The sequence below is a fragment of the Metarhizium album genome, assembly GCF_000804445.1.
Source record: "Metarhizium album ARSEF 1941 chromosome Unknown scaffold_1, whole genome shotgun sequence".
NCBI classification, from domain to species: Eukaryota; Fungi; Ascomycota; class Sordariomycetes; order Hypocreales; family Clavicipitaceae; genus Metarhizium; species Metarhizium album.
In genome coordinates this window covers 1,779,140-1,805,882 of record NW_024467575.1, presented here as the reverse complement: position 1 = coordinate 1,805,882, position 26,743 = coordinate 1,779,140, and the positions used below count along the sequence as shown (strand labels likewise).

The window sequence follows — 26,743 nt, the reverse complement described above, 5'->3', positions numbered from 1 at the left end:
CCCCCCTTCCTCTTTCTCCATGGTATCTAAGCATATTGCTGTGGAAGCCGAGGCCACACTGTCCCTCACCGGCCCAGGAGGTGGGACGTGGGACGTGAGGACACTGGGAGTCGGTTGTGTAGCCGAGACGCATCCAAGATGGGATATGAAAAACTATTAAATGATCCATCTCATTGGATTCAGGAGCACACGAGGTGGGACGCGGACAGTTGACAATTATGGGGCCGAGACACAAGATGGATATGAAATTCATCGTCTTCATGTAATTCATTTATGCAGAATCACTTTAAATTGCCCAATAACAACTCAAAAGCGCGTGTGTGTCTATCTACCGGTGCCCAGGATGTATTTGCGGTGAGTCGGTGACAATATAATAAAGTACGGAGAGTGCCCGTCCCACCCGTTGCGCACAGCACGACGCCTCGCTCGAGCACCTTGATTGCTGGCGTCACTCCCGGTGCCTTTCGGCTTGGTCATCGGCCGCGTCTCCGGAAGCGTCGGAAAAAGGGGGCCACGGAAAGTTGAACGTCGCCAAGGGCGCAAAGCAGACTTTGTCACCGGGGAGGGGAGGGGAGGGGAGGGGGAGGCGTACCCGAGCACACCCGTCGCTGGACAGGACACGGGCACACGGAACGGGGACCGCCAGCCCTGCGCAGCGGTCCATGTCGCAAAGTCTCGTCACACGAACGGGCAGCCCTGCGCCGCGGGGAGGGCTGCGTGGCCCCGTGCTCAGAGGACAAATTCAAAGTCACACACGCGCGTCTGCGGCCGCAAGCCCCCAAGGGGACGTACCGAGGATCACGAGCATCTCAGGCCCGCCCGCATGCGGGCTTTGCTCTGCTGGACCGCGGCAGCCCGCGTCCGCTCTCGAGCACATGTATTTTCCATTCCACGCATCTCCTTCGGCCTCGTGCCGTGCGGGCCGGAAGACGGCATCCGGACCTGGATCCTCGGTCCGGGCCGCCGTCGACTGGAGGGACGGAGCGTCGGGGGCGGCGGGTGAAGTGGGGCGCTGATCGGCCTAGCGCGGCCGCAACCACCGGCCTAGCGTGCTGAGGAGCCCGGGGCTCCGGAGCCGGCAAGGACGACCGGGACGTGCGTACCTGACGCACGCGCCTGCGCCGATGACGTCAAGTTCGCACTGACGTGGGCCAGTAGGCATAGCCTACAGCCTCACCTTGTGCCGTCGATCGGTCGTGTTTTTTTATTTTCGCGAGGGTGCTGCGCTTTTCCTCGGGGTTGAAGCCCAGCCGTTTGGGAGCCAGCCGCCACAGGCTTCGAGTAGGTCCTGCCGTCGGCTCGTCGGCTCCGTCCTCTACAACTCGCCCAGCTTGTGCCGCCTCACGGAACTTGACGATTAGACGTGCTGCCGTTGGCACGGTGCCTGGCCGGCGATCCATTGCGGGCGACGAATGTCTGGAGGCGAACTACGGGTGCAAATGCTCCCACTTGTGGCGCAACTGTGGTGTTCTCGTCGCTTTCCTGTGGCTTCCATGTCACCTACATGATCGCTCCCGTGCTCAACGAGGGGGGACCTTCCAAGGCGCAAGCCCTGGTCTTTCGCCCCGGACATGCCCCAAAGCGTCCCTGTCATGGCAATCTTGAGGAAGCAGAAAAGGTCCCGAGGTCGGCTTCCCCGACACCCAGTGCCCGGTGCTCCTCCTTGTCGTCCAGTTCTACATGAACGTCCTCTGTACGGCGACGTTGTACTGCCTGTTCCGGATGAGGCCGTGGAAACGTCGCAACGTAGCTGGCCGTAGAGAGATTCCTTGAAATACCAGACATTTTGACGTTTATCATTCATGTACTCTGCAGTCTATGTGTATACTAGCATCTGCATCTGGCTGGCTGGGGTTGGCGGGAACAGGAAGGGAGAAGAAAAGGATAAAACACTGGCGATGGAATGCATCATTTCATCATAAGAGCGCTTTAGTCGCCTTGAAAGACACATCGGCCGCGACAGCTTCTTGGCATATTCATCCATCATGGTCCTCGATGTTTAGGCGCCCGTCCTTTCCGAGACCTGCACCCACATGTCTGTTATCTGAAGCAACCCGAGGCAGTTCTGTACTGTCCAGGGCTGGGTCGGGTGAACTACCGCCATGTCAAAGTTGCGAAACATCTGTTGATGATGGAAAGGAGAGACCTCGACGTTAGCCCGGCATGTCCCTCCCCTCTTGTCGCATTCACGCAACACGTCGGCAGAGCATTTCCACTCACCTCGAATATCGACTTTCCAAGCTCAAGCTGGGCGACCTTCTTCCCCAGGCACTGGAATTTGCCATGCCCAAAGATGAGCTCGTTGGTGGCCGTCATGGCACGCAACTTGGCCTCGTCCGCCTCGAACCAACGCTCTGGGCGGAAAGCGTCGGCGTCATCCCCGTAGATTTCCTTGTCGTGATGCATGGCGTATGCTGAGTAGCCAATGGACACACCGCCAGGAAGGAAGACCTTTGTTCCGTCACGTCTGCCGATGGTCACCATGTCCCCGGCCGCCGGGACGTCGCGAGAAAAGATGTTGGTGACGGGGGGGTGAACGCGCAGGGCTTCCCGGATGACGGCCTGCAGGTATGGAAGCTGCTTCGCTTGTGCGGCAGAGATGAGACCGTCTCCCTGCGCGGGCGCCCGACGATGATGCACGGCGTCGTCAATCTCACGCTGCAGCTTGGCGTAGACGCGCGGGTTGGTCATGACGTGAAGCAGCGTCGCCCGAATCGCCGTGGCTGTGGTGTCGGACCCGGCGATGATCTGCTCCAGAGCCTCGGTCCTCAGCTCGTCGCCAGACAGGCCGTGGCGGATAAACGACGCGAGCATGTCGGACCGCTTGTCCGTCGGGTTGGAGGCGCGTTGATCAACGTACCGGAAACAGGTGGCCATCATTTTGCCAAACCCGCTGTTGTCGTTGGGCGAAGGGGCGATGAATTTCCCAATCAGGGGCGAGTGGGCAAGCCAGCTGAATCCCGTGGCCAAGGCAGTGTTGCTGATAGCGAGACCTTGGGCGCTAGACTTGAGATAGTCGTCGACGTCCTGGTCGGCTTCCAACATGCCGAAGGCTGTGCCGAGCCCGACCTTGCTGATGACGTCGAGGGTGAAGAACTGGACCCTTGTGGCCAGGTCCATGTGCGGTGCGTTTTCGGCGGAGTGGGAGACATATTTACTACGGATCAGACGTATGAGCTGAGCGAGGCATTCGTCTATAGAGGCCTCGAGATGGAGGTTCTCCGTGCCAGAGTACTGTACGGAGGCCGTCACGTCAGCGGGGGGGGGGGGGGGGGGGTTCACGAATCGACATACGCCTGGGGCCATTTGCTTTCTCCTTCGGTCATGCTTTTCGTTGTCGGTCTCACTAAAGACATTGTCGCGACGGTACTCGATGCGACATGCGTTGTAGTACCACGGCGAGCGTCGGTATCCCGGCGTGTTGTTGACGTGGGCCCAGACCTGGGGAGACGACGTGATGAGAACATTGGGAGCTACTCTTGCAATAGGGCCTGAAGAAAATCTCGCCGAGCATCAGGGTCAACAGTTGCGGACAGACAGCGCATCTCGCATCTTGGGGGGGGGGAGGCATCTGGTGCTGCCACTGACCGTATTTCCTGCTCACATCCGCATACCACTTGTGGCATTCGCCACGAAGCATGGCGCGGCTGTGAGGAATATTGCTGATTCCGGTGCATGGCGGGCCGGGAAATCTTCTCAGCTTGACGAAATGCCACGTCAGTTTCACCATGTACAGGCCGACGAGGCCAAGCGCCAGCAAGGCAAGCTCCATCGCGACAAGGCCAGCAGAGCTCAGAGCTCAGACAGACGTGTCGAGAACAAGAGCGTGGCTCGTTGGCAGCAAGCCATCCTCTTCACCTGGTCAAGTTTTGGAACTTGTGGCCGTGGTGGCATGGCGTCGGGACCCAAGTTGCAACGGCGGCCCGGTGGCGTTGAAATGGGCATCCTGACCCAACCACGACCACAACCAACGGCTTGGCCGCCGTACCGAGATGGATGCCACATAACGTTATGTTGCCTCTGGCAGCCGGAACTGATGATGCCCACGGACTGCGGAATGCCGCCATTCAAGCCGCACAAAGCGACCACCGGTGGGTCCCACCTTCCTAAGGTGGTCCAACACACACAAAAGTGTGACGTGGGCCACGTCCATTTTTTAGCGTGACCGCCCGCCTTCCCACCCCCAGCCAGTGATCGACCTGCCATGCGCACCACGACTAGGGCCTTTTTCTATTGGGCTAACCGAGCATGCTTCCTTGCTTCGCACATCCCGTCGACACATGTCGGCCCCCCCTGGTGGGCCGTGATTGGCCGTTGTCGTTTTCGTGGCGTCTGGGAGGCGGTTCTCGGAATCTTGACCCACGGATCGTGGTCCGACATTGTCCATTTGCCAATTCATGATTTGTGCACTCATGTGCATCCTTGACCCGCGCAGGACGCCACGGAACCCCTAGCTTGGGCACCTCCCACCTCGAGAGCCGCTTGGAATAGCACACAGGTTGGCCGCATGTGCCGGTGGGGAGCTGGTTGTATCCGGATAATATACTCCGTAATACCATGAACAACTTCAAGTGACACAAATCCCCATCGACGTTCGTCCGGGAGCACTTGAGCCCTCTTCTCGTCCTTGCACCACCACTCTTCGCCCTTGGGCCTTGGCAAGCAACACGTCTCGACGTCGAACGCCTCTTCACGACCGGGTTCAAATGCGCACTCCCACGCCATGTCCTAATATCATGCGCTTCTCGGAAGCCTCGGAGCAAGACCCTCGCTCTGCGCCGACATGGTAGATCAGGAAGCGATCAACATCATGTCCAGCCCCAAGACGCTCGACAAGCCGAAGCAGTCTCCGTCTCCGTCTCCGTCTCCGTCTCAGTCTCCGTCTCAGTCTCCGTCTCCCTCGCCCAAGCCGCCGCCCTCCCCTCTCGACGACTCTGCCCCGGCCGCACCTATTGATGAGTACTCCACGAATACGCAAATCCCATTCGTACGAAGTCTTTCCTGCCGGTGCAGCCTCCCCCTCAAAATGTCCCAAAGAGCTGACTCCTCATCAATTTCCGCAGAGATGGACCGACGACGATGCCGACTCGGCTTTGGGCGACGAGGCCAGGTATGAAAACAGTCCGTCATGCTACTGATGCGCGTGTTCCTGTTCTGACCGAAACTCTCCTTCCCCCGGGTCGAAACAAATCAACAGTGTTCTTTCTTCGACTGTTTCCTTGAGTGAGAGCATCTTCAACTACCGCAGCCTCCATGGCCGCACGTACCAAAACTCCAACACCACCGAGTACTGGGGTCCAAATGACGACGAACAGAACCTGGGGCTCGACATTGCCCACCAGTTCATCACCATGCTCCTAAACGACCGGCTCTTCGAGGCCCCGATCCCCGAGAGGCCGGCCAAGATCCTCGACGTCGGCACCGGGACGGGCATCTGGGCCATCGACATGGCCGACGCCTACCCGTCCTGCGAAATCATCGGCACCGACATCAGCCCCATCCAGCCTCTCTGGGTGCCCCAGAACCTCAGCTTCGAGATCGAGGACGCCCAGCTCGACTGGACCTTTGGCCCCGCCACGTTTGACTTTATCCACATGCGCGCCCTGTACGGGAGCATCAGCGACTGGCGGCGGCTCTATCGCCAGGCGTACACGGCCCTCAAGCCCGGTGGCTGGCTGGAAAACTTTGAATTCACAATAAACCTGCGCAGCGACCTGCCCGAGATCAGGGACGACCCCGACCACATCTTCAAGCGGTGGAGCACCGTCTTCATGGAGGCCAGCGACCGCATGGGCAAGAGTCTGCGCATCGGCATGAACGGCCGCATGACGAGGTACATGCGGGAGGCGGGTTTCGAGCACATTGCCCACAAGCACTACCAGGTGCCCGTGGGCGCATGGAGCACCGACTACACCTACAAGCAGATTGGCCTGTACAACCTGACCTTTATGGAGAACAGCCTGGAAGGCTTCGCGCTGTACCTCTTGAGAGAGGTCATGGGCTGGGAGTACGCGCGCGTCCAGGTCTTCCTGGCCGAGATGAGAAGTGCGCTGCGGAATGCCAAGAATCGGCCCTACTATCTTGTGTGAGCATGCGTGCCCGCTCTCCCTCCTGGACTTGGCTCAAGTCCACGACCAAGCCCGGATGCTAATTGATGCGCCTGCTCACAGGACAAACGTGTTTGGCCAGAAGCCGGGGATTTGTTCGAAATAGAGGCGGCTCATCATGTACTTGCGATACCCCAACCATGTAACCACCAGCAGTGTGTTTAGGCGTTTCACCCTGTCGAGACGAGACAAAGGGTAAAAAAGCCGTCATTTTCTCGTTGATTGTGCCTTTATTTCCAGGCACATCTATTCCGTGCCGCTGTCTTCCTTTCGGAGCTCGTAACCAAATGATCCACCTGAGCGCGCGAAGCAAAAAAAGCAGCACGATAAGAGTTTGTCTTGGTGCGTGCGTTGGTGCGTCTGTAGACGTAGATTTCTCCGCAGAAGCCACGCCGTCGCCGGCAGCTGCAAGGGGTTTCCCACGTGCCGCAAAACGCCAACCGCCAACCGCCAACCGCCAACCGCCAACCGCCACCCGCCATGTCTCTTCTCGCCTCTTCCTCGCCTCGCATCGTCTCGCAGCGCGACCGACGGGTTCGCCTCGCCTCGCCCCCCCGCCGCCGGAAGCACGCGTGGCGACTTCCCCCCTCCTCGGCATGAACTTCTTCAGATCCCGCCCGGACACAGGCTGGATCCCCGTCGGCGCGGCATCGTCATTCCCCAACCTGGGCCCCGACGCACCCAGCCTGATCCAGCAGCGGCCCTGCCATGACGCCCGTCCCGCGCCGGCGCCCGGATGCAAGGTTTTCCACGTCCCCCGAGACCACCAGCCCTCCCGGGCGTCCGAGATACACGTCTCCCGCGAGGGTCTGCCGTCTCCTGCTACGGGAGACGAGCTTGTAGACCAAGTGCTGGTGTTCCGGTACCGAGGGAAATTCCACGCAGTGGACCATGTGAGTTTCTGGTGCGAACGCCTTTTGTGTGTGTCACTGTGTGTGTGTCTTGCAACAGCCCAGATGCCGCTGGCTAATACAAGGGGGCCAAAACGGCAGTGCTGTCCGCATCAGTCCTATCCTCTGTCGAATGGGAGCCCGTTCGACATTGAGGACTTTGGAGTCGTTCTTAGTGCCGGGCTGGCTTGTCCGAAACATGGCTGGTCGTTTGACCTTTTTACTGGCACGGCGGACCGGGCAGCGTACAAACTAGCTGTTTGGGAAGTTCAACTACGCGACAAGGACGGGGTTCAAGTTGTTGATAGCAAAGGGGATGGCGACGTGGGCGCTCGGGATGAGACTGTATGGGTGAGACGGAAGCCGCGAGTGGGCTGAGCCGGCCGCTACGAAACATGACGCTCAACTCGTCTCATTGAACACACAATGTTCAGAGGTGTCTTGGTGGCTATTCAACGGGCTGTTTCATCGAGTGTCAATGTCCCACATCGGCGCTGCGTCTGCCACCGACTGGAGTCCATGCTCTGTTCAGGGACGGAACAAAGCCATTGTCATCGAAAAGGCATGGTTTGCTGTGCAAAGTCCTGATTTCTGCTTGGTGGGAATCCATACGGGCTCTTTCGCATCAAAGCCGTGGTCCCGGCGAGGTTCGGTAAAGGAAATTAGGCATCTGAAACCCGTGCTGCTGATGAGCCGCATGAGTTCGGAGGAGTTAAAGGGCGGCAGGGGTGTCAGGCGCCGGCTCGCCGTGACCATGATTATTTCATCTGGAGGAACCACTGATCAGCTGAGGCTGCCGCAATAGCTGGACGTGACCAATCGAGAATACTCTTGTTCAGACGTGCCGATTTCCTCCCACAGCCAAGCGGTTGATGGCCCGTAGTATGTGAGAAATGACAAATGCACACAACTGCCAAGGCCGCCGACTACAATCAAGGCTGATAGGTTTACCAGAGATAGACGGTTCATCAATATGAGTGCAGACAAAGACAATGCATGAAAACATATCCAATGCGACTGTCGTCACAAAGAACTTACCAGCTCGAACAATGACGCGACCGCGGTCCATCAACACCTAATTCGCTTGGACTCGCGCATCACTGCGATGTCCCAGGGCGAGTGATGTTCAAAACCGAAACATCGAAAAAGTCGAAAGCGCACAGACAAAGCTCCCTAGCGAGAGCTCCAGGTAAAGAATCGAGGACAGTTGTACAATGTCACTTGCATCAGGTCATCACCGCATCATGGTAGCCGCACGAGGGGCCCTCGTGATGATGGTTTTAAGCAAGGTTAAAAGGTTTCTTCTCGACCACAGCTCGAGACCGTCAGCAGGCGTCGGGTGTGACCAAAAGTCAGGGCCAACTGCGAATTGCTTGAGAGGAAAGGTCTTGGATATGTAGAGAAGGAAAAAGACAAGAGAAAAACCCAGAGTGCAAGTTCCCCACCTAGTCGGGGTTCGTTCGAGACGCGGGCCTCGACGGCATCACGTGACGCTTCGCACATCGCTGACCAATGGGACGAGCCCAAAGTGGAGGCTTCGTGGAGCCTACCCACTGCCCACCGGCTGCATCACCATCACAACACTTCCGCTTCCTCTTCATCGTCTCGAAGTTGCCCTCGGCCCAAACAGCAAGTTCGTCCTCGCAGCGCCGCGCCCGCGTCCCCCCCTCCCCCTGGGCCTTTTCCACCCGACACAGCCATGTCCGACGACTCGCCGCACAAACGGAAACGCTCGCCAGGCGATACCGGCGACTGCGACCGCGACCCAAAAAAGATGAATCTCGGGGATAGCCGGTCGGGTATAGAGGACCTGCACCTGGACGTGGGAGAGAAATACCTTCTTTGCAGAACGCGTACGTCCCCCAGCCCACCCTTTCCCGCTCCTCCAGACGAGAAAAGAGAAACCTTGTCGTCCCGAATCTTGTCTCCAGAAAAAGGCCAAAAAAAAGAGGGAGCTTCTGTTGACGAAGTAAATCCTCATGTCAGCGCACCCCGAGCCTCGGACAAGGATATCCCAAGACCTGTACGAGATGTGCGGCCTCACCAGCCTCGCCGCCGAGGTAGCGCGAGAGAAGCCAAACGGGGAGAAGAACGCGCTGCGGAAAACGTACAAGGGCCACATCAAGCGGCTAGGAGTGGCCGGCCACTTCGACGTACAGAAGAAGAAGGAGGACGCGCCGTCAGAGTTCATGGCCATCCTCCAGGTGCCGGAGCTGGAGTGGAACGTCCATCAGGTCAAGGGCCGCGAAATCTCCGACGGGCTCTCGGCGACGACGCTCTCGAACCTCGGTCGCGCCATGAACATGTCCAAGGGGCCCATTCCGAAGGCGGTTTGGGACTCGTCGGTATTGGGGGACCTGGCACCGTCCGGCGGCGGCGGCAACGCGTCAAAGCCGATCTCAGCGAAGCCCTCGGCCCCGGGCACACCGCTGGTATCGACGCCCAATACCCTGGCCCGGCCCAAGCCCCCGATCCTTGCTGGGCACGATCCCAACCGACCGCGGAGGAACGTCAAGAAGCGCTCATACGGCGATAGCAGCTTTGAGGGCTACGGCGAAGGGTACCCCGACGACGACGGCGGCATGGACACCGGTTACTCTACGGGAGAAGGTGAGGGCAGCCAAAAACGTCGGAAAAAAGTAGGTTATGACAGCACAAATGGCAACGAGTCACTATCGTCTGACATGGCCTTGAAGAACACGGCAGCTTCGCCGCCTAATGCACTCATGCGACAACAGAGCTACGGCCCGGGCATGGTCGGCGCTTAAGAGCCATTAATGTACACTTGTATATATTATGCTAAACCATAAGGGACACAAGTTTTCTTTTTACCCACGGCCCAATATACTTAGGAGAGATCCAAGAGGAAAAACGAAAAGAAAAACAAAACAAAACAATGCTATGCCTGGTTGTCCTTCAACCACGTCGTTACACATATCTCGTTCAAAATACTGCGTCCTAAACGCATGAGTCGCCATAACGGCCAAAAATGCTCATGCTGGAAACACAAAAGGACGGGATGACAAGGGCACCTCAACACCTCGGAGGACAATTCCATGCACTATTGGCCAGGTGGTCGACAAGTCTGCTTATTCGCTACCATAATTCCCATTCTCGACTGACGGGTAAGCACCGCCGCTCATTTCCGCCCAGCTCCAATCCAACGTCGCTGGAAGACCAAACAAGTCTTGGGGGAGAAGGGGCTGCGAAAATGGCCGAGCTGTCAGTGGTATGGGCAGTGGAGATGCGTCAATGGCGCCAAAGGCATTCATGTTGTTGTATGAGTCAAAGTCGCCATTTTGAGGAAGTTGCAAGCTTTGAGGCCAACCCGCCGAGGCACCAGAAGGAGACCGACCATTCATCGACATGACAATAGGAGGATCAAACGACCCTCTTCTGTCTTCTGGACTGCTTGATGTGAGAGTCGCCAGCACATCTCTGGAGGCTGAAGAAGGGGAAGGGTTGTGTGGCGCTGGTGTTGGGGTCGTTGCGGCGGCAGGCCTGGGCGTCTCTGAGGTTGCTGCGTCGCTCGACGTAGTCTGTGCTGCCGCAGGTGGCTTGCTGGAAGAATTTGTTGCGGTATTAGGTTTCGATCCAGCGTCTACGTTCTTGCGCTTTCGCCTAGAAGTCTGCTCCTTTTCCGCCCTGTCGATGACCACTTTGGAAATTCTCACGAATTCGGAACATATGCCCAGCATCCGGTGCACACCGCCCTGCTCAGCCTCTTGGCCCAACATCGACAAGAAGGTAACGACGAGGTCCATTAATCGCGTGTCGGACTTGGCACGAGGGTCGAGGGGGTTTTGGAGAATATTGCTAAACAATGTCATGAGTGCTGATACGGGAAAATAGAGGATGAGCCTAGTCATGTATTGTTAACCTTTGTGTCTATCCCGTCACTCACAAACAGTGAGGCTTACCAGACGCATGAAAAGTCACCTTGAGGGACGTATTTCAGTAGAGAGATGGAGGCTCGAGCGGCTGCTGTGCACAGCTGAGCGGAAGAGAACACCCTTGGATTGAGGGGCCTCGAATTCAAGCCTTGGATGGCATAGTTTGACAATCTGCTTGTCCAATATCCGTGACGAATAGACATGCGATGAATGGTTGTCAAACAATTGTAGTATGTGAAATGAAGCATTACAATGTGCAATATCAATGGCGTGTGGGATGCTTTGATTTCATGTTCTGGCCGAAAATCCACGGGAATCCCATCTTTCCATTCTTCCAATTCCCGGTCCAGTTCACCGATGGTATTCAAAAGCTCTCCATCGGATTGTTTTGTTGCCTTTGTCGAGTACAGACGCTTGTAGACATTGCTTTCAATAACGGTGAATTCGCAAACGACACGAAAGAGATTCATCTTGCCCTTTCCGTCGGCCAGAGGGATGTTTCCAATGTTGTCGGCAGGGTCAGCGTCTGGTAGCTCCACATTCATATCGTCATCGTCCTGTGCTGCAGGCCGTCCAGATCGAAGGCACAGGTCCTTGTCCAGCATGTATGCAATCCAAAACACCCTCTTCCGTTGTTCAATTTCGATGGGGTTCAAATTGAAACCCGTTCCGCGTTTATGGAGCCCTATGCTGTGCGACAGTCTAACGGCGGCAGCAATCAAGAGAGAAGTTGGCTGGGGATTCGGTGTTCCTTGCATGAACAGCGCCATGCCAAGCAAGGCCTGGACACTTAGTAAATCGGTATTGCGCATGGTAAGCTCCGGAAATACGGCCATGGAATTCTTCAGATATGCCCAGGCTTTCTCATCCTCCTCCTGCGGCACCAGGTTGCTCATGACCCGTAGACGATGTGCGATGGCCAGAGCGCAATTCAGGCTGGCCCACCATCCAGAGCCCTCATACGGATCAGACGAGTACTGTCGTTCCACCAAGTGCATAAAAGTTGGTTGGTGAAACAGCGGGAACATGCAGTTGAAGTTTTCGAAATAGTCTTGCAGAAGAGACATTGCTTCGTCCTTGGGTGGCAGCGGCCTGAACACCCGTCGCTGGAACAGGTCACCAAAAACTTCAGGTTTCCAATTGGTCCATTTGTGATCATCCACTGATACCTCGGATATCATCTTGGCAAAGGAATCATCTCCGGTACGCCCATTGACCCACTGAATACCTTTTGGTGAGAAGATGGAAAAGCCCGAAGACGAGCCGATGTATCGAGTTTCGCCGGACTGATTCGTGACAAGAGAGCACATCATCTCCGAGAGAATCTCAACTTCTTCTTCTTCTTCTTGGTCGTCTCTGGCTTTCGGATCTCCGGGTGTTGTGGATTTGCGCCTCTCTTCTTTGTCTTTGTCTTTGTCTTTGTCTTTGTCTTTGGATGCGTCAGGCGATGCGAGAACACTGTGTGGTGTCGAGGCAGTGCCATCCTGTCCTGACGTCTCTTGTGAAGGGGACGTGGGACTGGTTGCAACGGTCGAGGCCTGACGTGATTTTTCCGTCAATTTCTTCTCCAGTGCGCCCAGGTCGGTGCCGCTGTCATCCTCGCTCAGCAAGCCTTTCAAATGCAGGTTGTTAGTCAACACACTTGCCAAGGCCCATTGATGTACAGAAAGGCTGACGCACCGGAAAGTCGCAACAAATGTTCCATGCGGCCAAGTCGATTCTCCAATCCCTCAATATATTTGGCTCTGCGAGGGTATATATCAGCCGATGTCCTCGTGAAGCTTGAACAAGCGCACATGACGAGGGGGACCAACCCTTTGGGTGGACTTCGCTTCTTCTCTACTTGGGTGAAGACACAGTCCGTCTTGTAGTTGATGCAATGAGTGCATGCAGGCAGCTTGCCGTCGCACTTGATCTTCTTCTTCCTACACATGTCGCAAGCCTTGAGACGCGTGCCAGATTAGCATTCGGCTCGAGCGGACTTATTGCACATGACGATTTTCCTCACCCTCGCAATTCTTCTTCTTTTGGCTTCGTTCGTGTCCTCCATGAGGAGATGGGTGTCGTGGAACATGTGCGCGGCCAGGTCGGCGGACAATTGAGGAGCATTGGACAAACCATCCGGGCCATAGCCGCCAAAAATCTGGGGCGGTTGGTTCATGATGGGCGGTGGTCCCATGCCGGGCATCTGGAAGTTTATGTGATCCATGGCAGCAGTATGAATATGCGTCTGAAGGCAGGGCTGTATCGGCAGGCTCGTTGCAAGGAGGGACGGCGTTCTCTGGGCTCGGTTTGGCGCGCACGCACGGGAGGGTGCACTCTTGGCGCGAGGCAGCGAGGCGAGCGATCGATGGCGGCGGCTTGTGCGAAATTGTGGTTGATGAGGTCCAATCTCGCGCAGCGCAAGCAACACTCGGGTCGAGCAGAGACGCAAGGCTCGACGAGACGAGACACGAAAGATGTTGCGAATGGTGGCGCAGGGCTGTTTGAGACGTTGTTGGAAGGAAGGGTGAAGATAGGGCAAGAAGACGGGGTACTCGGACCGGTCCAACGACCCCAGACGCGGGCACGGACTGGTAGTGCAAGTACGGAAGTGGCTAAGTACGAAGTAACTACGAGGTCGACACGTGGTCTGCCTAGGTCCAAGTAAGTGCCCAGTACCTGGCGCCTAGGTAACTATAAGTAGTTACTAGGTGGTTTGAGAAGACCTACCTGGATTCCAGGCTGGCAGACAGACTGCCAGACATCAACTGAACTGCTCTTAACCTACTTCTTTAGTCACTACCAGTTTCGGTTAGTTATCCCTCATGCGGGCGGTCTATGTCGAATAGAGTCTCTACTTAAGTACTCAGGAAGTAGGTACCTATCTAGATACTTACTTAACCTCCTCAGGTATATGTTCCGTCTTGGACAATTGCGCAGACGGACCCTCGACAAAAGACTTCATCCACGACTACTTCACATGCCAATCCATCCGCTCTCCTGCTACAAGAGACAATTGCCGAAACAGTCTGATGTGGCAAACCCTTCCACCGCAACAGCTTCCTTGTGCCAGGTGCCTACTTAAGTACCTACAGAACTTAAATAGCCGACACTAGCGTGGATTTCTCTGCAACATCTGCATGTAGACAAGCCCAACCAACCGCAGAGTGGCTGTGCGCTCCCACTCGCAGGCGACAGGGAGCCGGCGGACCACCAGCAACAAAGGAAACACTATTTGTCACGGCAGAAAAGTCTGATGTATGTAGAGTAGCCAAGGCCACGCGCAAGAAACGGCACCGGCTTGCCCGATTTCGTTTCTCGTCCGTCTCAGGTACGTGTGGTGTGGTGTGGCTGTGGTCTCAGACTTGCGACGTCAACGATGGCTTGTCTGTGCTTGTGCGCCCGTCATTCCGACTCATACCAGTGACCTCAGCCGTTGATATTGATAAAGGGAAAAGACGTCGACCGATCGGCAAGCTTTTTGGAAGCCCCTGCTGCAGATTACCGACTCGTGGATTCGCCAACTGGACGGGCCCATCTCTTCAAGTGACGCTCGCACCAGGGAGCAGCCGTCTTCCTGGGCAAACCTCAGCCGCGCACACGCTGCATCGTTCGTGTCAGAAGCGCTCGAGCAGTGTCATTCCTTTCATGCCGTGACCTTGACCGGCCGCCGTCACTGCCAATCCATTGGCGTTGATTGTCCTATGCACCCGGTTTGTGCTTGAGCGCGCTGCTCTGCGGCAGCTGACACGACATGACCAGGTACGTGGTCAGTTTTACCATGGTCGACTGTCTCTCCAACGCTCCGTAGCCAAGAGCACAATATCCGCGGGTACTTTCTACGAGAAGATCTGTCTCGGCATCGATACAGTGTGACAACGAAGGCACTTGTGTGTGTGAATGTGACATTTGGGGGCCACGCTTGGCAGCCAGGCTACACCAACAGAGTTCCTTCACGCGTCAGCCCGCCGGCTTCTATCGTTTAATGGCCGGCTTGGACCATGACATCATGCAGGAACTTCAAAATTCGGTCTTGGCCACGCTTTGTGATTCATAAAAGCCTTTCCCTTCGTGTTAACAACCCAGTGGGCTCATGTCCAACGCCGATAGCCATGACAGAAATGGCCCTGATTGGTTATGAGGGGTCCAACGCCCCGGTGTGCTGAGCACACGGGTATCTAAGACGCGACAAAATATATACAAGGAAGCAAGGTTTTACAGTGTTGAAAAAATTGGTGAATAAATGTGTAACTCGGCGGCTGCCTCATGATTGCTTCATATGCAAAAGCCCAGTAGGACTGCAGGATAGTCTCCTCTAGATTTTCTCTTGAAATTTTGATCCCGAGGCTTTTGGGCTTTCGCGGGAACCGAGTGTCCCCGATGGTAAACCGTCCGGTAGAGCATGCGGATCGGCGAATGGGTTCTGGGTTATGGGTAATCTCGCTGGGCCGGATCGAATGATGGGAACACCGCTGACAGGTCGCATGGGTGCTCCCAGGGCCAACTGTCCCCCGGCTGAAGATTTTGGCTCAAAGGCCTGCGAGCCTCGATGGTAGTCCGAGCTGCCGCTAGTTGCACTCCCTCTAGGGTCGGTGTATCCGTCTCCCCCGTTGCGCAACACAGAGGGGAGTTTTCTGCCCGATACCCGGTAGAATCCCCGTTCTCCGCTGTCTGCAGAATGTGAGGTTTGTGGTTCCCGGGTTCCCGACAGGCTGGCAAGAGCGGCGGCAACGGCGCCAGAAGCTGCTCTCTTATCCGTCATGGCTCGTCCTGGTCCGCTGTTGCCCGATAAGCCGGCTCCTAGGGCTCGTGATGATGTTGCCCCGGGCTGGTCGTCCAACACGGAAGAGCCTCCCTTCTTTTTCTTCCAACGGAGGAGTAGCATCAGTAGTAAACCAATAACTGCTACGCCAGCCACGGCGCCAACCACACCACCGATGACCTGCTTCTGCTGAGGCGTCAAGTTTTCTCCGCTGCCAGGGTCGGTTTCCGGCGGCCTAGTTTGCAGAGTACCGGGAGCTGTGACGGTGCCAAAGCCACTGCCCGGTGCGACGTATGGAGGGGAAGACGACGACGACGACGACGAGGAGGAGGATGCCAAGAGGGTGGAGTGGGTAGATTTCGAGTTACTGTTCGTTACGGAGGTTGTTGAAGAATTGATGATCGATATCGGTACAGAGCTAGAGAGGAATTGATGTGATGACGAACTGTTGGAAGGGGCAGTGAATAACGAGTTTCCAGATATGGTGGCTATCAGTTTCGTGTTAATAAATCCCACGTGCCGTGAATACTGCATCAGGTGGCAGTAACGGGGCGACTCACAGTTTGTTGAGTTTCGAATGTCAGCAGCGCTGGGGTAGGCGGTTTTGGTGGTGGCAGTCTCGGGCGTAGACGTGGGGGTTAGGGTCGCCGGCCATGTTGATGTGATTGAGCCGCGAGACGGTACAGTATGTTCGCCTCTGCTTGGGGCAGACCCACGAAGGGCGCTGTCTGACTGAGAGCCGCCAAAAATGGCAATAGTTTTGCCGGACTTGGAATCGACAACAACGGTGTCTGGCGCAGCAGAAACGGTTTTGGTCTCGTAGGGCGAACCACGCGGGTCAACGTACTGAACGAGCGAAATCGTCTGGCGGACATGGGTAACGAGCACGCCCTGGTCATGACTTGCTACAGCATTGACGACGACCTGTGCGGTGAGCTCGCCCGAATTGTGCTCAGCGAGAGCGCGTTCTGTGATCTCGAGGGGATTCTTAGAGTCGTCATTGGCTGCGTCGTCGGCGGAGGATTGTTGCTCGGGGTCACGCGCATGGAGCGGTCTGTGTTGAAATCGATGAAAGGGCGAACGGGCGTGGGCGTGGGCGTGGAAATGGGCACGGGAATGGGAACGAGATGGAGTCATGATAGCTGCAGAAAACTGCATCAGCGCGCAGCGGCACAGCCCAACGGCGGTGTGGTCCGAGGTTGTTTGTTTCCGGCTGCCGGGGCCACCTGGCTGGCGGGCGGGGATCCAAGGACTCGGGCGGATTCCCTAGGCGGGCGGGTGGATGGATCATGGGCGGGCGAAACAAGCGAACGGAGGTTTCTGTTTCTAATTATGACACAGCCGACAGCGTCATGATTGACGCTGGAGAAGGTCGAACGACGAAGATGGAAGCTGCCCTACTCTGACTCGCGGGCAGCGGTTGACGGATCCCAGGACAAGCAACAAATGATGCTGCTCGAGCGCCTGGCCGTTGAGCCAATAGACTGGGTGCGGGTGCGCCGGCGTGTACAGAAAAGAATGGCGTCGCGCAAGAGCGAGTAAACGAGTGGCTTGCGGCACCGCTGGGCCGCTAAACAAGAATGTCAACTAAAGAATGGATGGCAAATAAAGATGGCCGCGTTGCCGTTGTGTTCACGGCGAGTTCATCGGCGACGCCCAACGGTCGATCAAAGGCCAAATGGGCATCGCGAGGCGATGGAAGACCACGGCAGCCTGGAAGGGGGGTGAGAAGAAAGAAGAGGAGGAGGAGGTGAAGAAGAAGAAGAGGAGGTGGAGGAGGGCCCAAGGAGGGAAGCCTGAGGGGAATCGCGCAAAGCCACGAGGAGCAACACAGCACACAGCACGGCACACGCACGCGCACACGCACACACGGAGTTGTCGTGCGGGAAAAAAAAAAGAAAAAAGAAGAAAAAAAAAGAGAGAGAGAGACTGACGGTCAGGACTCAGGACAACCCGAGGTCTGGGCCAGGCCTGGCACGCAAGATAATTTCGCTTGCAGGGGGTTTCTGGGTGCGCCAATATGCTAGGGTCGGGGCCTGCAGCCAATAAGAATGCAGCATGGCCGGACAATCTGCCGGCCAGAATCCGTTGACACGAACTCGAGTACACAGGCAGTACGTATAGATGTGAGTCAAGTTATGCTAATCCGTACTCTGTCAACGGACTTTTCCGTACACGGCCCGTCATGGTCGATGCCAAAGGGAGAGTGGTATACGACAGCAAAGGCCGTAGATGCCGAAGGGAGGACCAAGGTCCGCCAGGAGACGTGAGGCCCAGGCCCGGAGAGACCTGAGACTCTACGGAGTAAATAGAACTAGAATACGAGTCAGATTGAATGTACTGCCGACAACGCGTCTCGAGCCGATACCCGACTGCTTCTGATCTCTGAGAAGCGCGTTTGCCTCGTGGTGCCCACGTTGGTCGCAAAATTAAAGGGGTCGGCTTCGAACAAACAAAGGGCTTGCTGTCCGCAACACTGACATGGTTGTTCCTGGTGCGCCCCAGAAAAGAGGCTGCGCCAGCGGGTGTGAGTGTTGGAGCAAACAACTTTGGAAGGGTCATCTCGGGAGTGCGGAGTACCTAGAGCGCGCAAAGGCGTCGTGAATCGTGATGGTCCGTCATCTGCCGAATGTTGATGAGATTGCAGAATGCCATGTTTGCTGGAGTCGCGCATTGCTTGAGTAAGTACTTAGTAAGTAATTAGGTACTTTGTACTGGCGCCAAGTACCACCTATCTCTAGGTACCTAGGTACTTAAGTACCTGCCTCTAGGTACCTAGGTAGGTACTTGAGTCGCGCGGAGAGAGTCAGCCACAGGTTGCCAGACAAGTATAATCAATCGTCTGCAGCATGCGATGATTTTTTCGCCCGCCTCGTGATGGCTCTGCTGTCCTCGGCACTTGAAGATGCCTTGGATTGGCGCTGTCTGTCTGGTCTACTTGGGAAGTATCGTATGTATTATTAGCCCGGTGGCGCCAGATGAGCTCTGAGGATGCCAGGTACCAGGCCATATCCGTCTGGTGCCTGGATCGAATGGTCCAAGGTGCCCCGTCCCTCGCGAGGGATTTACCAACTTCCCCCTCACAGATTACTACAGTAAACTACGTCTATAACGATCCCGTATCTTAGCGATATTCAGGTTTTTACGATAATTCACAGTCATCTAAGGTTTTTCCCTAGTAAATTGTTAATAGTTGCGTTACTGACGATATCGCTGACCTTATACTTAGTCACTATATATTTTAGTGTTTTTATCGTTATTAGGCCCCCACTGCAAGGGCTGAATTTCGCCGCCTTCAACGCGTTTTTCTTCCTTCAACACCACAATAACGCATGCCTCTAACCTCAATGACCTAATTGAGCCCTTTTTCGAGCGCGTTAACTAATGACCCAATTGACGATTAGCAGGAAGCTTGCGAGGCAGTACGGAGTAAAGAAATAATAATCTCTTAATATGTACTTTATAATATCTTTAGGTGTAATTTCCTAGTAAATTTAATTAAAGGTATAAGCCCCACAATAGTTAGTTGCATCTTAACAATAGTCGCTATATTACGATGAAAAAAGCCTCACGAAGGATATCGTTATAGACCCGGTTTACTGTACTACTACTACTGCTGCTACTCCGCAGTGGGGACCAACTTCAGGTCAGCCGTCAACAGATTCCATGCTCACAGCGTCTACACATCACGAACCGTCAAAATGTCTCACATTCACCCCTTGTTGCACATGCTGCAGAGGTGTGTTATCCTACACCCGACCGTCTATATGGCTGTGTAACCGAGACGGCCTCCTCAGATATTGAACACCTCGTCAGACTCGTCACCGTTCTACGCATCAGAAAAAAGCGATGACCCTTCCGTGACCTCCACGACACCATCGCAAAACGCAATGTCCTCGCCTCCACAACTTTGTCCCCGGACTTCCCACCTTTCACCTTACCCTCACGCCAATTCCTTCCTACGTTTCTCCGACCCGCGCACCTCGTCAACTCAATCCCTCGTCCCCTCCGAAGCACCAGTCAGCAAGCGAAAGCTTCTCCTTGTCTACATTCATGGCTTCTACGGAAACGACCAGTCGTTTCAATCCTTCCCTGCGCATCTTCACGCCCTGCTCAAGGAGTTGCTGGTCGACACTCATGTCATCCACTCCAAGATATACCCGCGCTATAAGACGTACAAGGCCATAGAGGTGGCCAGGGATAACTTTAGTGCGTGGTTGGAGCCGCATGAGCACGACGGGACAGATGTGGTTCTTGTTGGGCATTCGATGGGGGGTCTCTTGGCGGGCGAGGTTGTTTTGATGGTGAGTTTTTGTATTTTCTGTCATCACATCGTGAGTTGTGTTGCATCGCCCCCCTCAGCATGAGCTCGTGCAAGCATCGTCCACGCGTGCATGCGTTTTGCTGGCTTGTTTGCCCATGTCAAATTACAACTTACTACTTTGAACGAGATGAGAAAAAAGTGCGATATTCTGCTAACCTCGATAGCCAAATGCAAATCCGCATAAAAAGCAGCCTTTCAAACATAGGATCCTGGGCACAGTCGCCATGGATTCGCCATTTCTGGGACTACACCCTGGCATTGTAGTTTCAGGTATCGCGAGTCTATTTCAACATTCACCGAATCAAGGGGACCTACAGCAGCAGCGTTTACCAGGACAGGAAGATCCGAGCACGCCCTGTAGCTCCAAGCCATCTTCCTCAACTGAGAGACTGCCATTCATCGGCTCAGATGTTGTCCCGACAGACACAGGCCCATCACCACGCCCACAGCGACAATCGGCCGATCCCTATTTTGATCCACCTTATTACAACGATGCCCCATTCCGGGAGAAGCCCTTTGTAAAGCGTCTCATCAACTTTACAACCAAACATAAGCGTGAGGGACTGCTAAACGCGGTTAGAAGACACATCACTTCGCACTTGGAGTTTGGTGCATGTCTGGCGGATTATCCTGGCTTACATGAGCGATATAACCGGCTGCGGGCGCTAGAGGATGTAGATGAGATCAAGAAAATGACCGAGGGTCACCCGACTGGTGCGCATGCCAGAGTTCGACTTGTAAACTACTATACTTTATGTCCTGGCCGACCCAAAACAGTCAAAGTCGACGATGAGGCGAGCCAAGACATGCAAGCAGCACCGCTGCACCTCGCGGAGCTAGATGTCCAGGATCTGCCAGTCTCACAGAGCCCGCATCCAGAAATGCCCAGGACGCCAGGGAAGGAGGTTAAAACAACTACCAAGTCTGTCGCGAATCCGGATTCTCAAATAGCAGACGCTGCAGAAAATAACGCCATGCAGGATTCGCAAAACCGCGGGGAAGAGCAACACGAGATTTTACTAGACAATACTCTCAAGCTAACTCTTGAAAATTCTTACCCTATTTCGATGCAGAACTTGGACCCCAGCCCCCTCGCCGAAACCGAATCCCAGAGCCAAACCACAATCGTAACCGATGATCTCGATCTTCCCCTCATTCCCGACCTTCCATGCAAACCTATTTTGCCAGATATAGACGCCATCTCGGACAAAGAGGCCAAAAAGCAAGCCCAAAGAGAGTCGAAGCGCCTCGAAAAAGCGTACACGCAGGCTATCAAACACCGTGTCAGGGCTGCGCAAGAGCGCGACAAGATGCGCGAGAAGAGGCGCAAGAAGGCTGCGAAAGAGGCAGAGAAACAGACCCGGGATGCCGAGAAGACGAGAGCGAAACAAGAGAGACAGGAACAGAAAAAACGTGCCTGCGAGCAAAGGCAAGCTGGTGAGCCCGTTTCTGTGGAGGGACACGGAGAACGGGGCGGCAACGAAGATGCAGTGAGACCAAAGAAATTGAAGAAGTTTTGTGCCTTGCCGTCTTTACGGGGCAAGGCGAGAGATGCGGCCTGGATAGATGTATACATGGACGGACTGGACGAGGTAGGCGCGCACTGCGGACTGTTTTTGCCTGGTCCGCATTATGACGGGTTGGTCGGGGATGTGGGGAGTAGGATCGCGGCGTGGGTTGGAGATGAGCTGACCAAGAGAGCTATACTAGAGGCTGGGTAAAGAAGATACCGGCCGCCGGTACTGATAAATTCGAATGATTGCTCGGCTACTGGCAACGGTAGATAGACTCCAGGCTTCACCATTGTCGACGTGGCCACTGGTCTACCCCCATCGAGCTGCTCGCGGCGTCATCACATCCAGAATCTTGAAGCGTGGAGGACTGCGGCGGTATATTGTACACATCGCTGGTCACGGGTACAAGGAAAGGAAGTCAGTCGCCTCCCATCGATTATCACCACAGCGGGCTCGACACTCATATGCCGCTTCTTTCTCTCGCCCACCTCAACCCCCCTCAGGACGACCTCCTCCTGTGCGTCTACGAAGGCTTCAAACTCAATCGCCACAGCGCCGAGTCGTACCCACGCACCGCTGTCTTCTCTCCTCGCTTGTCTGCCACATATCAATGCCGTGGCCGCACAGTCTGCACCTCCCTTCCAGTTCCGGCCCGTGACAAGGAGGCCGTAATCATGGCCTCGACAAGCACCCTGTTCTCGCTTGTCAAAGCAACGGCCTCCAGCCTCGCTCGGCCCCCCTCGATCGTGAACCCCATGCCAAAGGAGAAGGTTTTGAGGCGCAGAAACGTAAGAGCGTCGCCCTTGTTGAAAACAGCGTGGTCGATACAGAGGTAGCGGAACGCAAGGACCTTTGCGAAGCCGATGGCGTCGGCAAACAACACCGGCACGCTCCCTGGCAAGCGGCCGTCCGAGTCGAGTGGCGATGAGTGCGCTTCCGTCCGCGGCCAGGCATAGCTCAGGGCGAGACAGTCCATGTCACCACCTGCGGCGATCTCGTGAGCGGCAACAACACACATCTCGTGGCGGTCAAGCAGGCGTAGCCCTGGCACCGTCGTGACGGGCGCCATGCAGGCGGTGCCCCCGTGATGCTCCCTGCAGAAATCCAGCCAGGACCACGGTAGAGCAGCATCAACCACGGCCGACACCAGCCTCCCTCTGATGCTCGCTTCTCCCTGCTTCTCGGCGTGCCTCGCTGTGCCGTCATGCTCGTCCACCTTCAAGAGATGGCCCCACGGCAAGCTCTTGCTCTTGTTCATGACCTCGATGACAACCGAGCCGGCAAGCTCGTGCGTCTCCCCGACGCCCCGCGTCAGCTCAAACGCCCTCCTGATCCTCAGGTAGGGACGGGCCCAACCATGGCCCCGAAGAAGATGCAAAACGGACACCGCGGCTACGGCGGCAGACCGGGCCGCGGCCAGACGATGTGCGACAGCGGCACCCACAGCCTCGGCCGGCCATGCTCCCAGTCCAGGAGCCGCGGGAAGTCAATGGCCGCGCACCGCGGACAAGAGAAATACACAAGGGACAAAACAAAGAAATAGACAAGTTGCAAGCGGTCCGGTGTGGGCGGTCTTGGTTTGGCTCGTCAACGGCGGCGCAAGAGCGAAATTAGTCGGGGCATGCACGTACATCATTCCCATCATGGTCCATTCTGTTCCATCGTGAACTGGGGGGTTTCCCGAGGTCGTTTGTCGACCAGCTGACACTGGCTCGCAAGCCGCCTGGCGTCGTTTGAGAAATTGAGAATCGGATCAAGGACCGAGGTGGCGGGTTGGGCCTAGGCAACGGGAATAACCCTAACCCTATCCAGGTCCTCCATGGACCCCAGCCCCTTTGCCCCCGACCCCAACATGGCAGTAAAGACGGGGGAGACTTGCAATTCGATTTTTTTTGTATGCTAATTGCGGAGTAGTGACGTACTAGTAGTATGTATGTACGTACGTACGTGACTTGCTCCCGTTACTCCGCACTACTGCCAGTAATTTCCGTGACACAGGCACGGCCGATGGGTAAACCTCCGTGACCACTTGTCCCAGGCATCTTTTGGTACAGATTTTGTGATTGAGAGCCAGATCCGCTACAATTCTAGCCGGGTATAAACAGGTTTACTACACGTAGGACAGGGTATTATCGTCATTGAACTTTGCGGCGACTCCGAGATGGGCTTCGCCTCCAGACACGCACGGCCCGCGCGCCACAATCTGGGAGAAAAGCTACAAGTTAGCCGCTTATCAATCTCGCAGGGCTGAGGGACGGGTGAGCTTTGCTGTCGTGCTGGTGGTGCGTGCATGCGTGCATGCTTGCCGACGTACCTCGCCCTCGACGACATGGTCCGTGGTCTTGTGCTCGCCCATGTCCTTGAGGTAAATCTCGACCGAGGACGGCGGGACACCAAAATGGGCCTTGACGCCAGGTGTGAGTCTGTAGTCGTAGAGTGCGGTTTGCGCAACGGCACCTGCAACTCTGGCCGCGGTCAAGGCGTACACTACCCTGGCGCCCGTGTAGACTCTCAAATCAGACAGCACGCCGGATGAAAGCAGCGGTGTATCGCCGCCGATGCGCTCCGCCACGTACACGAGTCGCAGCTTTCCAGGCGCATTGCCGACGCGAGGGCGCGCGCCGGCCGCAAAGGCAGAGAGGATGTTTCCGCCGCCGTGTACTCCACGCTGCGCAAGGGTGCTGGTCGCCAGGGAGTGCGAGAGCTTGGCGAGTCCGCCACCAAGGCGGCGGGTGGACTCTTGATGCGTTCGAAGCAGGGTTGCCGGGCTGGCGACAATGACGGTAGGCGCCACGCCCTGCGTGGCAAGCGTGAGATCTGCCGACGGGCCAGCAACAGAGTTGAATGCCACCGAGGCGTTGCAGTACAAGGCCGTGAGGGTAAGCGTCATTGTGTGCACGTTGGAGAGCGACTCGACGGGGAGGAACAAGTCTGCCTGGGTGAGGCGCTCTCTGGTGGGGATGGCCGCGATTTGCCCAGCTATGCCAGAAACCAGATTTGCCTGGGTGAAGCGCACCATTTCTTCCAACTCGCCCTGCTTGTCTTGCCAGAAGCTGACAATGTCACCGGGGGCATTGGCATTGTCGTCGGGAGCAGGCAACTCGGTTCCGGCGGCGGCAGGGCTGTCGTTCAAGAGGTCCTGCCAGGTAGTCACGTTGACGGCTGAGCCCATGCCCTCGGGAACATGGTTCCAGTCCATGTGACGGCTGCCTTGGTCGACGACCCAGATGAGTTGCCGGAGGGATGGGTAAGCAGTGACAACGGCGTCGAGGGGGAACGACCCCGTGGCGGCGACGACAGTGTCGACGGCGGAGCGCCGCAGCATAGAGATGAGTTCCGAGTCGCTGACGTCGAAGGGGATGAGGACTGCCGTGAGGTTCGGATAAAATGAGCAGGCAAGCAGGGTGACGAGGTGTTCCAGGGAATTGGGGAGGTAGATGGCCACTTTGATGGAGCCCCGTTCGGCAATGTACCGCCCGATGATGTTTATCTGTCGATTGATGTCGTCTACAGAGAAGGGGGGTGTGGTGAATTAGCGGGAAACGGACCGCGACGTCGAAGCTGACCATGGCCAGCATGATGGGCGCACATGACCCAGAGTGAGTCGAGAGTCAAGACAAAGACGAGGAAAGACAACGCACCCATCTTGTGTTCCACTACATTCTCTGATCCCAACACTGTCAGCAGTCGTCCTCTGGCTGCGGCATCACCGCTCCCGCTCACGGCCTGCAACCAGACATGGCGCAAGTCGCCGTCCCGACCACGGGAAAACTTGGGCGCGCCAGGATCCTTGACATTGAGCCCCGAATTGAGGGCCATGCCGTGCGGCGCGGACTGCGAGCGGTACACGGCACTCTCGCCCTCGTTGCGCACCGCCGACGGCACGGACTGCCTGGCGAGGAGCAGAGGGTGGGCGTCGGGCTCCGCGGCAGACATGATACGATAGGTGACGAGCACGACGAGCGCGGTGGCCAAGGCGGTCGAGTAGCCGTTCCACTGGCCGAACAGATCCGCGATGGACGAGTCGAGTGATTCGAGGAGACCCATGATGACAGGAGGGAAGGGCGGTTCGGATGGCGTCGGTGGTCTGTTGGTTGTTGGTGAGGACAACTGGGTTGGGTTGCTCGCCGCTTGCTGCTTGCCCAGACGACCGGGGCGCGGGCAGTTGGGCGACGGGAGGAGATGGTGAGAGCAGCTTCTCTCCGCGCGCAGGGCCGGATGGATGGATGGATGGATGGATCAGCGGACGGGCGGATGGATTGGATGGACGGTGGTGTTTTGGCCTCGACGTTCCGAGACGAAAGTGGGGGCGGTTGAAAGACGGCGGGAGTGACGCCAGACTTTGGCCGTCTCCTCAGGGCCGCCTTCGGGCTGACCTGTCACCTGGCACCAGGCACCTGGGCATCAAGGGACGTCCAGAGTGGGGCGTCGGGAGCCGCCGACGACGAGCTACCCTGCACGTGGTGTCAAGTTCGAACCACGTCAGGTCAGATGAGCAGGCGTCTTTTTTTTGGAGCCAATTCTTTGCCCGGGGCATCTTGCTCGCCCATGTCTGTCTTGACTCCAGCCAGGCAACGACCGCGCTCTTCAACTCGCCCTGCGGCCCCTGAGTGTGTGCGTGTGTCGGGTCACGACTCCCAAGGACTCAATCCACTCCCTTGTCTCATGACGAACGAGTCCGAAAACCACCGAGGTCGGACACCGGAGCGGAGGTGCGATTGCCGAATCGGAAGCCGCTCGAAGCCGGCCGGTCGGTTATCGTGCGATTGGTCGTTGACGCAGGGTTCGTTTGTTAGGACGAGGCCATGCTTAAGCAGATGGTCCGAAACATGATGGCTCTCAAAAGCTGTCACAACTCGCTGTGGAAAGTTCTCGGAGACGTCAACAAAGTCGAGAGTACAGGCTGTTAATCCTGCGCAGCAGCATCTTGCCAGAACGCGACGGAACAGCTGCCCTGGGCCGCTGCGTCTCCCGAGTCTCGTTCCTCTCCATGTCAGCCTGCGAATGCCACGAGGAGCCAACGGCAAGCTTGCATCAGCCAAGAACAATCAACAGCGATTCGTGGCGGCCTGCGGGCAGAACCCCTTAAGCTGCTGTCCGCGCGAATCCTCGGCCGAGAAGCCGTTCCTACTACGCACTGCAAAGTTGCCATTTCGTCAAATAATGGCCCATCTTGTGCTTGTTTCACTTCTGCTGCTCTTTACGCAGAGACAGTCGTGGGGCACGATTTGAAAAAAAATCGCCCGCGGCATTGAAAAACGGCACGAACTC

General features: G+C 56.3%; 9 protein-coding genes across 9 annotated transcripts; 4 read left to right on the top strand and 5 right to left on the bottom strand.

Annotated features, from left to right (window-relative positions):
- Positions 1-1,999: 1,999 nt before the first annotated feature.
- MAM_00515 (Cytochrome P450) lies at positions 2,000-3,772 on the bottom strand (the record flags this gene model as incomplete). The annotated part of the gene is made up of 4 exons (XM_040819314.1): positions 2,000-2,122; positions 2,221-3,234; positions 3,295-3,491; positions 3,589-3,772. The coding sequence occupies 4 exons, from the start codon at positions 3,770-3,772 to the stop codon at positions 2,000-2,002; spliced, it is 1,518 nt and encodes a 505-aa protein (XP_040682579.1).
- Positions 3,773-4,783: 1,011 nt separating this feature from the next.
- MAM_00514 (Methyltransferase type 11) lies at positions 4,784-6,089 on the top strand (the record flags this gene model as incomplete). The annotated part of the gene is made up of 3 exons (XM_040819313.1): positions 4,784-4,987; positions 5,064-5,110; positions 5,198-6,089. 3 exons carry the CDS (start codon positions 4,784-4,786, stop codon positions 6,087-6,089), a joined length of 1,143 nt encoding a protein of 380 aa, XP_040682578.1.
- Positions 6,090-6,703: 614 nt separating this feature from the next.
- On the top strand, positions 6,704-7,375 carry MAM_00513 (Rieske [2Fe-2S] iron-sulfur domain protein; the record flags this gene model as incomplete). The annotated part of the gene is made up of 2 exons (XM_040819312.1): positions 6,704-7,000; positions 7,100-7,375. The coding sequence occupies 2 exons, from the start codon at positions 6,704-6,706 to the stop codon at positions 7,373-7,375; spliced, it is 573 nt and encodes a 190-aa protein (XP_040682577.1).
- A 1,321-nt stretch (positions 7,376-8,696) lies between these two features.
- Positions 8,697-9,765, top strand: MAM_00512 (Mediator of RNA polymerase II transcription subunit 19; the record flags this gene model as incomplete). The annotated part of the gene is made up of 2 exons (XM_040819311.1): positions 8,697-8,850; positions 8,984-9,765. The coding sequence occupies 2 exons, from the start codon at positions 8,697-8,699 to the stop codon at positions 9,763-9,765; spliced, it is 936 nt and encodes a 311-aa protein (XP_040682576.1).
- Positions 9,766-10,086: 321 nt separating this feature from the next.
- MAM_00511 (uncharacterized protein) lies at positions 10,087-13,051 on the bottom strand (the record flags this gene model as incomplete). The annotated part of the gene is made up of 5 exons (XM_040819310.1): positions 10,087-10,858; positions 10,918-12,502; positions 12,571-12,635; positions 12,705-12,832; positions 12,899-13,051. 5 exons carry the CDS (start codon positions 13,049-13,051, stop codon positions 10,087-10,089), a joined length of 2,703 nt encoding a protein of 900 aa, XP_040682575.1.
- Positions 13,052-15,187: 2,136 nt separating this feature from the next.
- MAM_00510 (uncharacterized protein) lies at positions 15,188-16,771 on the bottom strand (the record flags this gene model as incomplete). The annotated part of the gene is made up of 2 exons (XM_040819309.1): positions 15,188-16,122; positions 16,195-16,771. The coding sequence occupies 2 exons, from the start codon at positions 16,769-16,771 to the stop codon at positions 15,188-15,190; spliced, it is 1,512 nt and encodes a 503-aa protein (XP_040682574.1).
- Positions 16,772-19,524: 2,753 nt separating this feature from the next.
- On the top strand, positions 19,525-21,679 carry MAM_00509 (uncharacterized protein; the record flags this gene model as incomplete). Its single annotated transcript, XM_040819308.1, has 2 exons — positions 19,525-19,938; positions 20,123-21,679. 2 exons carry the CDS (start codon positions 19,525-19,527, stop codon positions 21,677-21,679), a joined length of 1,971 nt encoding a protein of 656 aa, XP_040682573.1.
- Positions 21,680-22,079: 400 nt separating this feature from the next.
- Positions 22,080-22,730, bottom strand: MAM_00508 (uncharacterized protein; the record flags this gene model as incomplete). The annotated part of the gene is made up of 1 exon (XM_040819307.1): positions 22,080-22,730. The coding sequence occupies one exon, from the start codon at positions 22,728-22,730 to the stop codon at positions 22,080-22,082; it is 651 nt and encodes a 216-aa protein (XP_040682572.1).
- Positions 22,731-23,582: 852 nt separating this feature from the next.
- On the bottom strand, positions 23,583-25,519 carry MAM_00507 (AMP-dependent synthetase/ligase; the record flags this gene model as incomplete). Its single annotated transcript, XM_040819306.1, has 3 exons — positions 23,583-23,675; positions 23,787-24,979; positions 25,114-25,519. The coding sequence occupies 3 exons, from the start codon at positions 25,517-25,519 to the stop codon at positions 23,583-23,585; spliced, it is 1,692 nt and encodes a 563-aa protein (XP_040682571.1).
- Positions 25,520-26,743: the final 1,224 nt, after the last annotated feature.